The sequence below is a fragment of the Drosophila novamexicana genome, unplaced genomic scaffold (genome assembly GCF_003285875.2).
Source record: "Drosophila novamexicana strain 15010-1031.04,08,12 unplaced genomic scaffold, DnovRS2.1 tig00001270-arrow-arrow-pilon, whole genome shotgun sequence".
In the NCBI taxonomy this organism is placed as follows: Eukaryota; Metazoa; Arthropoda; class Insecta; order Diptera; family Drosophilidae; genus Drosophila; species Drosophila novamexicana.
The window spans coordinates 724,485-738,224 of record NW_020824847.1 but is presented as its reverse complement, the minus strand read 5'-3'; the positions used below and the strand labels follow the sequence as shown (position 1 = coordinate 738,224).

The window sequence follows — 13,740 nt, the reverse complement described above, 5'->3', positions numbered from 1 at the left end:
GCTTGAATTTGTCTGTGCGCGGCTTTAATCAATTTTCATATTTAGCTTGTTCTTGCCTCAAACTCCATACATTTGCTTGTGCCTCTCTCTCTCTCTCTGTGTGTGTGTGGTTGTTGTTGTTGTTGTTGTTGTTGCTGTTACATGTGTTGTTTATGCTAAAGTTATTTGCTTTTGTTGTTGTTTTCTGTTGTTGTTGCTGTTGCTGTTACTGCTGCTGTTGCTGTTGCTGTTATTGTTGTTACGGCTGTTAATGCTTACTGCTAGCTGATACTGCTACTGCTAACGCCAAATTGCTAGTTACACTCGGTTACACATTTTGCATCACCTTTAGTTATCCAACCAGGACTCGCGTCATTCTGTATAATCCCACCAATCCTTTTCATAACCCTCGTGCACATGCTTGAGCAGAACTGTGCAGCGCTTCTCACAATATCTGCAATTGATATGTATATTTCAAATAATCAAAGAGCATAATAATATTGTGTATCGTATACCTGTATTTATCCTGTACTTTCTGTTTAATATCAGCCAGATTCTCGGATGTAATATCACGTTCCAAGTACTCGGACAGCGTCTCCGTTGCCGACTCCAAATCCTTCTGATTATCCTCGAATATCATGGATTGATTGTTCTTTTTCAAGTAATACGCAAAGACGTATGTGTACATTAGGGTCTGGCGACATTGGCAGAGTATATCGACAGCCTTTTTCAGGAATTGCACCTGCCATTGGGCAACAAATAAAAGTTTAAGTTTATATTTATGTTCATATGCTGTTAACGAAATTCAACATGTCCAAGGCATTGGCCTCGACTCACTCTTATCAGAACCTGATTAGAAAAAGGAGCTAAGCAAAGGCAAGCCAAAACGTTTCCTATCCTCGATAGCAAGCGCTCCATACTCAAGGTTTATCAAAATCAAAAGAAATTACACCCGCATTCTTAAAGATCATCGAACATTGTACCCCAAACTATAAAAAATTAAAGCCTGAGCCTGTTCTGTGAGGGTCATCGAGGGACATGAGTATGCATAATTCCTGGCACTCTGTAGATCCCTTCACAGAACAGGCTCAACATATGGGGAAAACAATTTTGGGCAATGTATTCCCGCATAGAATCGGTGCTCAGAGTCCGATCTTGATGCATTTGTTTTTGAGAAGTGTGCATAGTGGAAGTTTTCCCATTTCGGGATTAAACTATAATTGTATTCTGTTGTTAGAGAGTCTATTACAGAGCCTTCAAGGTTAGTTTCTTGTATCTAGTTTTATTAATGTTCCGAATAGCAAGGATCTAACTTGACAAACATGTTATTCCCATTTTAAAGGAGGAGGTATACAAAAAGTGACATATTTTTATCCTGTATATGCTATAGAAGAGCCCACATACCATGTGGTTTATGTATCTAACTCGAGTTATGCTTAAATAACCTTCTCTCAAAATCAATATTGTAGCGATGTGATGGAAATGGGACGAGATATTTGCCCAGTTTAGGAAGGAGGTATCCGAAAAGTGAAATATTTGTATTCAGTATATCCCATAAGAGAGTCTGCATACCTAGTTTAATGTATCTAGCTGTAAGAGTTCTTGAGTTATGCCAAAGAAACCTTCTCGCACAATCGATAGTCTATTTATTTTATAGAAATAGGACGAAATATCGAGAAAAAGCAAATGATTGGCTCGTTCTGGGTATGGCACACGAGAATATATATATATATATATATATTTCAAATTTCAATGCTAGTAGTTTTTGGTTCCCCAGACGGACAGAGAGGCGGACATTATAGATACAGCTCGTCGTCCCGATCAAGTTAATAAATACTTTATGGGCCCGGACATGCATCCTTCTGCCTGTGCACAAAACGCTTAGGCCCCTTTCCCTTTGCAATATGGGTTCATCAGGCTATAAGAATTCTATTTCTATGGGGTTTCATTTGATTTGTTGGCCCACCTCAATCCAGGACATGTTGTGCTGCTGCATTTCCTCCATTTTCTGCTTGACAGATGCATACAATTTGTTCTCGAACTTCATGGATTGCATGTGATTCATGTACCGATTGTAATAATGTAGATATCTATTTGAATAACAAGAAGAATATATTAGCTAAGCCAGCTATGCAATTGATGTATGTGCATGCATATTGGTAGCGGCACACACCTGGCCAGTGAGGAGCGCAGCTTTTCCTGTGCATCACGCGCCGCCTTTGCCTCATCCTCGTCATAGCGATTGCAATTGTACCAGGAGGAGCCATGCGGCTCCCAGGAGCCGAGGCAGACCCAGCAAAAGTCGTGCTTGCAATTTTGATTCTTGCATACCATATGATTGCAGCCGCCATCCTTCTCGATGGTAACACTGCATTTGGGACACTCTTTGGTATTGGCCGCAATCCAATTGGACGTCTCCGAGTCATCGTCGCACTTCTTGATCCATTTCTTTAGCCAACGGCACTGGACCGGATCGTGCCAGTTCTCGCCGCAGGCAAAGCAAAATACATGGCCGCATTTGCAATGGACGCGACGGGGCTCCGCATAGGGCACCTTTACCGCATAGGTGCAATCGACGGACGGACACCAGCGCAACAGCTGATTGCATTCAACAAAACTATTGGTGATCAGCTGCTGATATTTAACCTTAACCCGCGCATCCGGCACCAGTTTGGTAACAGTCACATCATCCACCAATATATCACAGCCGTGCGCGGCGCACGATATGGTCTGGCCCAAGCACTCTGTAACGATTTTCGTTGTCAGATACTCGCGCCAACAGTTCAGGCAAAAACGATGACCGCACTTCAATCCGGTCATGGACTGCAAGCAAAAGATTGATACTCAGATCGATGCCAGAATATATATATATATATATCAACTTACATCTGGCGGCAACAAGGAGAAGCATATCTCGCACTCCTCGCACTGGCTCCGTGTTGTCTGCATGGCATAGAAAGAGAGAGAGAGAGTGAGTTTGTGAGTGAGTCAGATACAGATACATAGTTGAACTTGATGCCAAACCTTTTGCTGCACCGTCTCGGCTGGCTTGTTAAACGGATTTATGACATGTGCGCATTTGAAGAACTCCTCCGTATTATCATCGCTGCCATCGAAATACTTCTCCAGCAGCTTCTCCTTGTCCCACTTAAAGTGATTCAGCAATATTCGTGTAATGGGCGTGACGAGCTGCATACAGAATGAAAGAAAGAAAGTAAACCAAATGCATTTCTATAAGTTTCTGTTTGATAAGCACAGTGCAAACGTCTATATATATATAGTGTGTGTGTGTGTGTGTGTGTGTGTGTGTGTACATAGATTATTGCGACTATAAATACATAATGACTGACATATTGATTAGTGTGCAGCCCACAGTCCCAGTCCCAAGTCGAAGTCAATAATTAGACGGCTTTTACAATAGTTTCTCGCAGCGGGCTGCATATTATAGAACTTTCTGTGGGCGGAGGGGGTGGAGGAGGGTGGTGGGTGGTGGGTCGTGGGTGGTGGGGTTACGTTTCAATTCAATCAATAAAGGCAAAAGAGCTGCAATTGTTATTAACTATTGCAACACACAAAGTTTCTGAGCTCGAAATATTTCTACTAAAATTTCTTCATTTACATATATAGAAAATTGAAAAAAATTAATTCGAAACAAATTCGATGTAAAAAGTTTCGAGTACAAAATCGGAGCTGGGCCAAAGTTGGACTTATACTAGTTATTGTGGTACAGTGAAAACTCTCTCTTAACGAATGTTCTTATACTGGGCAACAGTTTGTTTAGTTTTCATCTATTTTCTTGAAGGTTTTTCCAACAAACTGCGCTGCGTTCTACATAAAAACTATTGTATATTATTATTGTATATTATATAAATATACATATAATAATTATTTTTTTAATATTATATTTTTATTTATTTAAAATTTTTTAAAGATTTTTTCAATATTTCTTTAACGCTTTTCAAGCACACAAAAGTACTGGAGATGTCCGCTTAAAAGAGCTGCCACTGTATAAACAGCATATATGTATGTGTGTATGTATGCATACGTACACACACACATGCATACATGCACACATACATTTGCATATGCTGGCTGCAAAAGTCTCTGAGCAATTGCAAATGTCATCAAACTGTGCTGACCTTCAATTTGGCTAAGATTATGCACACACACACACACACACACACACACTGGCAGGCACGCACACAGTGCCAACTCGATCAGCTGTCTGTCTCCCTCTCCCTCTCTCGCTCTCGCTCGCACACTCCTTGCAGAAGTGCGCCACTTTCTTATCAGTCAAACGATAAACGTTGCAAGAGTCTCACACACACACACACACACACGCACGCACGCACATACATATTTAAACATGCACGTATTTGTATAATTATGACTCACCTTTAGCACACGATTAACCTCATCGATTATCTCGCGCTGAAACTGAACTATCTCATCTGTGGTTAGCACCTTGTATTGATAATCATCGGTGTCCAATTGACGTTCCGTCGAACTGGGCATATCCACCTCCATGGCGAAATCATCGTCGCCATCATCACCGGACGATACGTTGCCGGAATCCACGTTGTCCAAGAAATCGTTATCGTTATCCGAGTCCATGGCTGTGGGCTGGGCTGGGGGGGGGAGGAGAATGTGTGCCTGTTCGCCTTGTTGCCTGTTCGCCTGTTCGCCTTTTCGCCTTGTCGCCTTTTCGCCTTGTCGCCTTTTACTTGCTGGTCTTCTTCTTTGCGTTTGCAATTGGCCTTAGCTTTGCCTGGGAAGCTGTTGTCTTTGATTGATTGCCTGTGCCTTCCTGGCTGCCTGGCTGCCTGGTCCGCCCCGCCTGCTGTGATTGCCAAGCTCAGATGCTGCTGCTGCTAGCCTTGGTTTTTTTTTTGTTTATTTCTTCTTCTTCTTGTTGCTGTTATTTTCGCTTCGGGTTACGCGCGCGCTGCTGCCCACTGTTGGTGTTTTTCCTCTTGCAATTTAGCCAGTTACTGCGTATTTTGCACTATATTTGAGATATATCAAATGTTAAAACATATGTACATTAATAGCTGCACACACACACACACACACATGCACATGCACATGCACACGCATACATGCACTCAATAGCATAATTATTACATGGACAACGACAGCGACAGCGACGTCACTTGACCTTCGCTGTTGCTGGGCGTCTGAGCCAGGCCAAATCACCTGCGCTCCAATAAATGTGCACAAATGTTGTTGTTATTATTATTTGAACACGCGCTGGCACACGCACACACATGTAAATGTTGCAATTTTTGTTTAATTTTATGTAATTTCATGTACACACACACACACACATGTACACACACGCGCGCGCATCGCTATGTGCATGTGTGTATGTATTGTCAAACAGCTGTGCAAATAATGCAATTACAGCTGTTAATGCAAATTTTCGACTGCTCATCAACAGTGCACTGTTAACTAACAGCTCAGTTCCAATTAGATCGAACTAGTTCAGAGCTCTTGTTTATGCACCTGCTAGCTTCATTGTTGTTGTTGATACTGCTGCTGCTACTGCTGCTGCTGTTGTTGTTGTAGCTGTTGTTGTTATGCAGCCCATTTATATATTGACATTTTGAGCACTACTTTTTTCATAGCTTGCCATTAGTTTTGTATAACAATAAATACGCGCACACCAATTCACTTTAACTGTAAACTGCGACTGTTTTTTTTTTTTTGCTTTGCTGCCTAATTCATGATTTCTTTTGTTTTGCCCGTTGTCATTGCGTTTTATTTTCGCCTTTGTTTTTGAGCTATATGTAATTTAATTCATTTTCTTTTTTCTTTCTTTATTTCTTTTTTTTGTGCTTGCTGGCAATGCAAACGCTGCAAAATTAAGACGCCATACAAAAACAACATAAAAAAAAAAGAGTTCAAATAAGACTACAGCGCTGCACAGCAGCAGAGGCCACAATGGACTCAACACAACACAGTCATTGGTGGCCTAACAAAACACGTCTATGTATGTATGTGTACTTATGTATCTGTGTATGTACTTACACACTTATGCATGTATATGTATGTAGGCCTTGCTGTTCCAATTGGACACAGTGCCTATAAACTGAAAATGTTGCGGGTTTTTCTTCGTTTTCTTTTTATATATATTTATTTTTCGAGCAATAAGTTCAAATGGGACCAATACACACACCAATACATCATCGCACTTGAGCATACAATTACAAAAATTATACACAATTATGTGTACATACATACAGCATGTAGTTTATCCACACGTATGACACAAAATCAAGGCAACACACATACACAGGCACATACATATGTATGCATAGACACATACACTAACAACACATACAACAGCTGCAGCAGGTCACTTTTCATTTGGTTTTTACACGCTGACCCTGAGCCCGTTGCACTTGAACCTTTTGTACATTACTTTAAGTGGATTTTTTCATACTTTTATTTACTTTTTATGCTAATTGTAACAATATTGCGACGCGACGCGATTTCCATGCAAAAGCAACATCTGGCAGCTCTACACGACACGAAATATCGATAGTGGATTGTCATTATCGATACGACCTTCAATCGCTTAGCCACCACAATGTTGATTCTGTGCTTCCAATCCGCCCTGTGCCTGTGTGTCTCTGCTAAGTTAGGACACCGAACACATCGAAGACACACACCATTAGTGAGTCAGCAATTACTTGTAGCCAAGTGGCTAAGTCTCTCGCCGCCAACTTCACGTTAAGTCAAATGTGAGCGCAGCCAACTTCGCGTGAATTTCAAAATGGACGATCTAAAAAAAAATGGCGGATCACATCAATTCATGAGCTTACTTCAAAGGAATATAAAATCCGTTTTGTCGACATATTAATCGATGCTATTCCATGTGCTCATTTGCCGCCATTTATGCGTCGTGCTAGGCTACATTTCATACAGTTCCATGCTCATTCTCTTTCACTGCAATCCATGAAAGAGAGAGAGACAAAAATATATCCATCTCTCTCATCACCAAACCGAAAGAGCGAGAATGCAGACTATTGCTGACTTTTCATCAGCATCATCCAAATAAAAATCAATAGACATATTTCAGTTTAGTTTGCATTTTAATTTTAAACAATATATTTTGAAAGTATTTGTTAAGGCACGTATAACGTTACATTTATTTTGCTAACTCCTATATTTACAACATTTTTTTGCTCGGCACGTATAACAACCTATTTGTTATGCGTGCCGCAACATTATACATGCCCTAAAATAGTTGGTTTGTCTTTTGCTCGGCTTGTATAACGTTACCCCAACATTAAATACCTATATTTGTTGTTGTTGCTCTATTGCTCTATTTGATGTTACCGCGCGTATAACATTCAAATAGAACTGCTGCGATTTTTAAACGTTCGTTTTTAGCATACGATCGTTTAAAACTTGCTTCGAAAATCGGTTTTGGGCACGTTTCTACGAGCCCTAAACCAATTTCTAAAGCTAATGCCCAAAAGTTTACTTTACCTTCTGATGAAGCCCTCAGTTACCTGTAAGTAAAAAAAAAAACAAAAACAGAACACACACGAATATTAATCATATATGCAACGTGTCCACGCAGAAAGTGTCGGGATCACACACACACACACACACACACACACATTCGATTGCTTCGTTTTATAGTTTTCACATTTCGTAATTCCTGGCTGATCAGTTCCTTAAAACTTACTAGCTGTTGACTTGCACGTGCACTTTTATGGTAGATAACTGTAATTAAGAGTTCATTTTGTTATTGAATCACCTCCATTTTGTATTCACACACACACACACACACACACACACGAGCATGATGCATGCGCGTGTGTGTGTGTATGCGTTGAGAACTTACCATTTGTTTGTGTGACTGTACCGCCAGAGCCTACAATATTAATACTTAAAAAGCCCTTTTACTGACATTTCTGCCTATTTACGAGCCGTTTTTAATCAAATCCAATTCAAACAAAAACAATATGTGTTTCTACTAAAACGTATTGACTTTCAATCTGTTTTTGTCTGTGTGTGTGTGTGTGTGTGAGTGTGTGTATGTATAACAAAACGACAAAGCAAGGGTGTATCAAAAAAAAAAAAAAAAAGTTAAAATAATTTTGTATGTCTGCTCTTGCCTGTAACTCCTAGCTGTCTGATGATGAACATGGCTGCTGCTGCTAGTTATTGGATGTTCAACTAAGTATTTTGCCAAATATAGCGATGTATCGATAACAGTGATCGTAAATATCGATGCGCGCTTGCTGTTACGATGTATCGACATTTAAAGCTCAGACCAATTTGTTTTGTTTCTATGTTTAACAGTTAAATAGCATTCAATATTTGATAAATGTTTATTGCCTTGCAAATTGAGCTTGTTAAAACTTAATTGACTTTCCAATTGTTAACATTTTTTCTTGGTTTTTTTTTAAATTTAAATATTTGATATTGTTGCCAGCTGTTTGCAGTTTCGCTTCGATAATGAAATGTTAGGCGACGGCGTTGCCACAGTTTAGCGAACAGTTAACAGCAACTGTTAAGCACTTAGCAGCTAGCTGGCGCACTTAGCGATTACTCCATCCATTTTACAGAAAAGCGCCCTGCCGCAGGCATCGATGCTAATTGGTTTGAGTATTGGGAAAGCTATAAGAAACATTGCGATAATGTTATCGATATTAGATCAGCTTGTATTTGTTGGCCATCCACAAATATAAAATAGCAATTTAGCAAACATTGGCCTCTTGCGGCGCGCCGCGAGCAAACGCCAAGGTAACAATAAAAGCAATAAACCATGACTGTTTCAAACACCGTGGACCAGTACACAATCATGTCCGGGGATCGTTCCAAAATCAAGGACCTGCTCTGCAATCGCCTGACCGAGTGCGGCTGGCGGGACGAGGTGCGTCTGCTATGCCGCAACATACTGCTCGAGAAGAGCAACTCGAGCAACGGCGTCACCGTGGAGCAGCTAATTGCTGAAGTGACGCCCAAGGCGCGCACCCTAGTGCCCGATGCCGTTAAAAAGGAGCTGCTCATGAAAATCCGCACCATACTGGCCGAAAACGAGGCTGAGAACTAAACGATGCTTCCGCTTTCATGTTTTTTATACTACAAAAGTTACGTTTAAGTCTACAATTCACAATTTGCAACATTTTTATAGATGCCAATAAACTAATTACATATGTACAATGGCCGGATATCGGGCTGCTGCGACACGCCTTCAAATGGGACAAACGGCGCTGCCATTGACCATGTACTCATAGCTGCCATCAGCTGCTGGCGGCGCCTCAGCTGGCGGCGCCTCAGCTGGCGGCGCCTCAGCTGGCTGTGCCAGTGGCTCCTCCTGCTGCTCCTCCTTGCCATTTGCCTGGGCGGCACGAGCGGAGGGCTGCGTATACTTGCGCACCCATTCGTTGGGATGCATCTTCTTCTTGTGGTTGTGCATGTTCGCGTGCGACTTGAAGGTGCGCGTACAGAATGGACACGAGTACAGATCGATGCCCGTGTGCGTGGCCATGTGCTCCTGTGTGCGTGCATGCAAAATACAAATGTATCAATATCGAGACGTGGCAGCAGATCGCAAGCGGAATTACTCACGGCCAGGGCCCGTGGCAGCTTGAACTCCTTGCCGCAGAGCGTGCAGCTGTGCCGCTTGGCCGAGTGATGGTAGCGCATATGGCTGCTCAGGGCGACACGGGAGGCCTTCTCGGCGCTGCAGAGCAGGCAGCGATATTTGTTGTCGCCATCGCGATCATCGTGCCTGGCCAGATGCTTGCGCAGACTGCGCTCGTCGCGCAGCCAGCGGCTGCACAGATTGCATTGCACCTCGGCGACTGGGCCATCCGGATGCAGCGCCTTCTTGTGTATCAGAAAGTTGGCCTTCGAGCGGAAATGTACGCCGCAAATGTCACAGATTACGGGCGTAAAGTCCGAGGTGTGCATGCGCTTTATGTGCGCCGTCAGCTCCAGTTTGGTGCGGAAGCTGTCAGTGGTGGAGAGAAAGATAGATCAGTTTAGATGCCATCTGTATCAGGCGGAAGACCCACCTCTTGGCACAGGTCTCGCAGGCCTCGGTGCGCTCGGTGCCCTTGTGACCCTTGATGTGCATGGTGAGCAGAAACTTTTTGGCAAAGCGCGCCTCACAGATGCCGCACTGATGCACCAGCTGCTGCTGTTCGGAATGGAAGCGCAGCATGTGCATGTCCTGGCTGTTGCGATTGAGAAAGCTCTTGCGGCACGGCTGGCAGCTAAAGTACTGCGGATCCTTGTGATAGTGCAAGTGGTCCACATACAAGGTGCGCTTCTTGTAGCGATTGTTGCAGCACTCCATGTAGCCGGTGCAGTTGTGCTCGGCGCGAAAGTGTCGCTTCAGCTCGATAAAGTTTTGGAGCGGCGCGGCGCACAGGCAACAGTCCAGCTTCACGTTGGCCGCAATATAGTCGTCCATTTCCTTGATGCTGCTGCGTTTCGCCGCCAGCTCGTCGGCGTCCGGTTTGGCTGACTTTGGCTGCGGCTGCGGTTTCGGCTTGGCATTAACTCCCTTGGGTCGGCCGCGTGACTTTGTGATCTTTAGCATTTTGGCGGGCAGCTCTGCTGCTCCTGCTCCAGCTGCTGCTGCTGCAGTGCGTCGCAGCTCGCGCGAACGCAAACGCGACTCGCGCTGGCTGGCGGCAGTTAATTGTGGCGCTGGACACTTGCTGGCGGCTGGCTTTAAAGGCGTCTGGCGCGTGCGCCTTCTGCTTTGCTTGGCCGCAGCTGTCTGCTCGCACTCCGAATCGAAGGCATCGGCCGGCGAGTCCTCGCTATTGCTACTGCTGCTGCTGCTGGTGGACTGTGTGCTGTCATTCACATCAATCTCGGGCTCGCACAGTATATGATCCTTGACATCGTCATCGAAGACCAGCTTCGTTTCGATCGGCGACTCGGTGTTCCACACAACAACAGCTGGCTCGGGCGGCGGTTCCGGCTCCATTTTCAGCTGCAGCGACTGCTGCTTGTCGGCGACCATGGCGCAGAACTGCTGGAAATCGCTCAGATGGTGCCAGCAGCTGGTGCACAGTTTCGTGGAGATGCTATCGCTGATCGTCACCTGGCAAAATGGAATGCAAGGTGTAATGTTTTTACAGTCTGTGTGTGAGTATGTGGAGTGTGCAGCACCTCGAGCTGTAAATATTTGGCAATGGCCTTGGGCAGGCCGTGCTCGGCATCGCTGAATATGCAAATGGACATCGCGTTGTCCAAATCGGACAGGCACAAACGGCAGATCATGGTTTTCAAGCAAAATAACAACAGCAGAGCCAAATCCAGCTGCCTGCGGTAAACAAATATGTGTGGGCTAGCGATGCACGATATAAATCGATTACAAAAAAAGCATCGATATTTGTCTACTTTTTCTGCTGTCGTTTGCCGCCACAATTATCGATAAGTTTGAAATGGCGCTTCTACTACTGCTGCATTCACTTCTACATTCGATCAGCTGTAAGGCAATTTAATATGCACTTTATTGATAATAATCATTTGCATATGCGAAACGTTATTTGAATTGGTACGACATATCGAAATCGAATGCATTGCTTCGCTGTTGTTTTCATCCATAGTGTGCGCTAGCGATGCTAGTTGCTTCGCCTCATCAGAGTAGGCTAACGAAAATATCGTTATCGATATATACAAAAAGCATACAGTTTTGCGATGTTTATTTCATTTGGTGCATCACTAACAGACAAAGTATTGCTTGACTTTTTCCCAATTCTGAGTGCGGTAATATTGCGGGCTAGAAAGATGCAAAAGAAGCCGCTGAACGCGAACACGCTGCTGGACAAGCTGCACCGTGGCGCTGTCTACGCCTGCATCGGTGTCACCCTATACGGCACCTATATGCTCGGCATGCGCTACTACAACTATTACACTGTGATACGGCCGGAGAAGCAGCAGGCCGAGCTGAAGCTGCTCGACGAGGGCGCGCACGACAAGGCCAAGGAGCTGAAATACTGAACTGCACCGCTCCTACAATCTATATTTTTCGACATTGTTTGTTTGTTAAGCGTAATAAATAGTTCCGACACAAATTGTTAAACGCACGCGCGCATAAGAAAATCCAAATCTTGCTCTTGCCGTGCCCATTGGTTGTGTAATGCTCGACCAGGTGCAGTCGCTGTGCCTGTCGGGGCGTTGCGTCTGGCAGACAATGGTGTCCATAAATCAGTACCCAGAACATGCCCAGATCGGGGCAATGGCATTGTTCAATCCGATGCTGTGGCAACAAGCGTCAATGTTGTCATCGGCGCTTTGATTGACATCGTGACCAGCCGCAAGAGCACAGCTGCCTAGAGATGGGCGCGTGTCGATGTTTTTTCAGCACGATGCGCGCTAGAAACAAGCACGATTTTGCTTTTATACAGTCAAAGCAGAATTGGGCGGGCATCTTTTAGAGCGAATCCACTTGTTGGTTCAAATCTAGTTTTCTATTTGATTTGTTTAATAAATAATATCTAACGGTAAATTCGCTTTAACCAAAATGGCGGCCAGTTAGCTGGAAAGAGGTCATGAGTTTTTTATTTAAATGTGCTTAAGAATTGTTTTTTTTTTGTTTTAAATATTCAAAATTTGCTAAAGAATGGAAATTTATTTCTAGGTTTTATTGTATCCTTTGTTATCTCTTTAATAGTTCCCTTACCAGGAGAGGGAGCTGAAGCTCTGCTTGTAATCTCAAGGATTTTCTTATTCTAATTTTTTCTTTTTTATTACAAAAGATCTTGTCTCTAAAGCTTAAAAGTAGAAAAACTGCCTGGAAGAGTTTGTATATAACGAGCTTATTTTTTGCCTTTGCTTGCTTTTTGAATTTGTTGAAGCTTTTCATTTCATTTAAAAATAATATTTTATTTCATATCTATTTGCTAATAATACTCAAATTTCTATGTAAACGAACACGTCGTGTTCTATCGTGTCCGCTCGTGTCAGGCAAAGTCGTGTTCTATCGTGCCTGCTCGTGTCAGAGTTGTGTAAACGAACACGTCGTGTTCTATCGTGTCCGCTCGTGTCACGCAAAGTCGTGTTCTATCGTGCGAAACGAACACGTCGTGTTCTATCGTGTCCGATCGTGTCACGCAAATTCGTGACAGTTTCTTTTCTTTACTTGAACTGGGCAACTTCCGCTTGCCACAGCCAAGTCGAGTCGTGCGTTAACCTCGGCGTGTGGCAACTGCCGCGAACTCGATATGCATTTCATAAACATAAATATAATATAATGGAAAAAAAAAGAAGAGAAATAGACATTAACTAGCCGCAGACAATGGCGGGTGCCCACCCACTTTCTGGCCCGGGCCGCTTGTGAAAAACGTTGTCGATGTTTTTTTCCATGCTTCATTCAACAAATGTTGCAGTTGCCGTTGCCGTTGCCGTTGTTGCATTTGGCTTCATTCATGGCTCGACTCGATCGGCAGATAAAACCAATTACTATGCAGCTAAGCCCCATTTCCCCCCATCCCGCTGCCCGCCCCATGCGCCAAGCCAGCCGGTCAAGGTCGTCCTTCGTTTATTGTCTCACGGATCGCAACGCCCTCCTACCCTGGGGCTAAAAATTGATAGAAGTCGTGCAGCTTGTGGATTATTTCGATAAGAATTCCTTGCCTCTTGTTCCATTCCCATTGCAAATGGGCATATTAGTTTTATGTATCTTGGTTTTATGTACATATTCTTGATCAGTCGAAGTGCTTCCTTGATCTTGTTATGTTAAGTTAGCTTCAAATTTAGCGATAAATAACATTGTTT

General features: G+C 43.5%; 4 protein-coding genes and 1 long non-coding RNA gene across 7 annotated transcripts; 2 read left to right on the top strand and 3 right to left on the bottom strand.

Moving 5' to 3' along the window:
* Nucleotides 1-200: 200 nt before the first annotated feature.
* On the bottom strand, nucleotides 201-6,459 carry LOC115766879 (potential E3 ubiquitin-protein ligase ariadne-1). 3 transcript variants are annotated; one of them, XM_030710946.1, is made up of 8 exons: nucleotides 6,435-6,459; nucleotides 4,375-4,984; nucleotides 3,004-3,168; nucleotides 2,866-2,922; nucleotides 2,153-2,802; nucleotides 1,946-2,069; nucleotides 495-721; nucleotides 201-433 (listed from the first exon to the last, which is right to left on the bottom strand). In XM_030710946.1, the coding sequence occupies exons 2-8, from the start codon at nucleotides 4,591-4,593 to the stop codon at nucleotides 352-354; spliced, it is 1,524 nt and encodes a 507-aa protein (XP_030566806.1). In that variant the 5' UTR covers nucleotides 4,594-4,984; nucleotides 6,435-6,459; the 3' UTR covers nucleotides 201-351. The 3 variants fall into 3 exon arrangements, with proteins under 3 accessions (XP_030566806.1, XP_030566804.1, XP_030566805.1); XM_030710944.1 differs by lacking the exon at nucleotides 6,435-6,459 and adding an exon at nucleotides 5,485-5,747; XM_030710945.1 differs by lacking the exon at nucleotides 6,435-6,459 and adding an exon at nucleotides 5,176-5,232.
* A 621-nt stretch (nucleotides 6,460-7,080) lies between these two features.
* On the bottom strand, nucleotides 7,081-8,078 carry LOC115766834. Its single transcript, XR_004018335.1, has 2 exons — nucleotides 7,838-8,078; nucleotides 7,081-7,716 (listed from the first exon to the last, which is right to left on the bottom strand). It is a non-coding gene; the product is annotated as an uncharacterized LOC115766834 (long non-coding RNA).
* A 586-nt stretch (nucleotides 8,079-8,664) lies between these two features.
* LOC115766888 (enhancer of yellow 2 transcription factor) lies at nucleotides 8,665-9,148 on the top strand. The gene has a single exon (XM_030710959.1). It carries the CDS (start codon nucleotides 8,765-8,767, stop codon nucleotides 9,050-9,052), a length of 288 nt encoding a protein of 95 aa, XP_030566819.1. The 5' UTR covers nucleotides 8,665-8,764; the 3' UTR covers nucleotides 9,053-9,148.
* A 26-nt stretch (nucleotides 9,149-9,174) lies between these two features.
* On the bottom strand, nucleotides 9,175-11,276 carry LOC115766887 (transcription factor grauzone). Its single transcript, XM_030710958.1, has 4 exons — nucleotides 11,131-11,276; nucleotides 10,020-11,062; nucleotides 9,571-9,955; nucleotides 9,175-9,496 (listed from the first exon to the last, which is right to left on the bottom strand). Exons 1-4 carry the CDS (start codon nucleotides 11,239-11,241, stop codon nucleotides 9,194-9,196), a joined length of 1,842 nt encoding a protein of 613 aa, XP_030566818.1. The 5' UTR covers nucleotides 11,242-11,276; the 3' UTR covers nucleotides 9,175-9,193.
* Nucleotides 11,277-11,668: 392 nt separating this feature from the next.
* LOC115766855 lies at nucleotides 11,669-12,060 on the top strand. Its single transcript, XM_030710910.1, has one exon. The coding sequence runs from the start codon at nucleotides 11,752-11,754 to the stop codon at nucleotides 11,962-11,964; it is 213 nt and encodes a 70-aa protein (XP_030566770.1). The 5' UTR covers nucleotides 11,669-11,751; the 3' UTR covers nucleotides 11,965-12,060.
* Nucleotides 12,061-13,740: the final 1,680 nt, after the last annotated feature.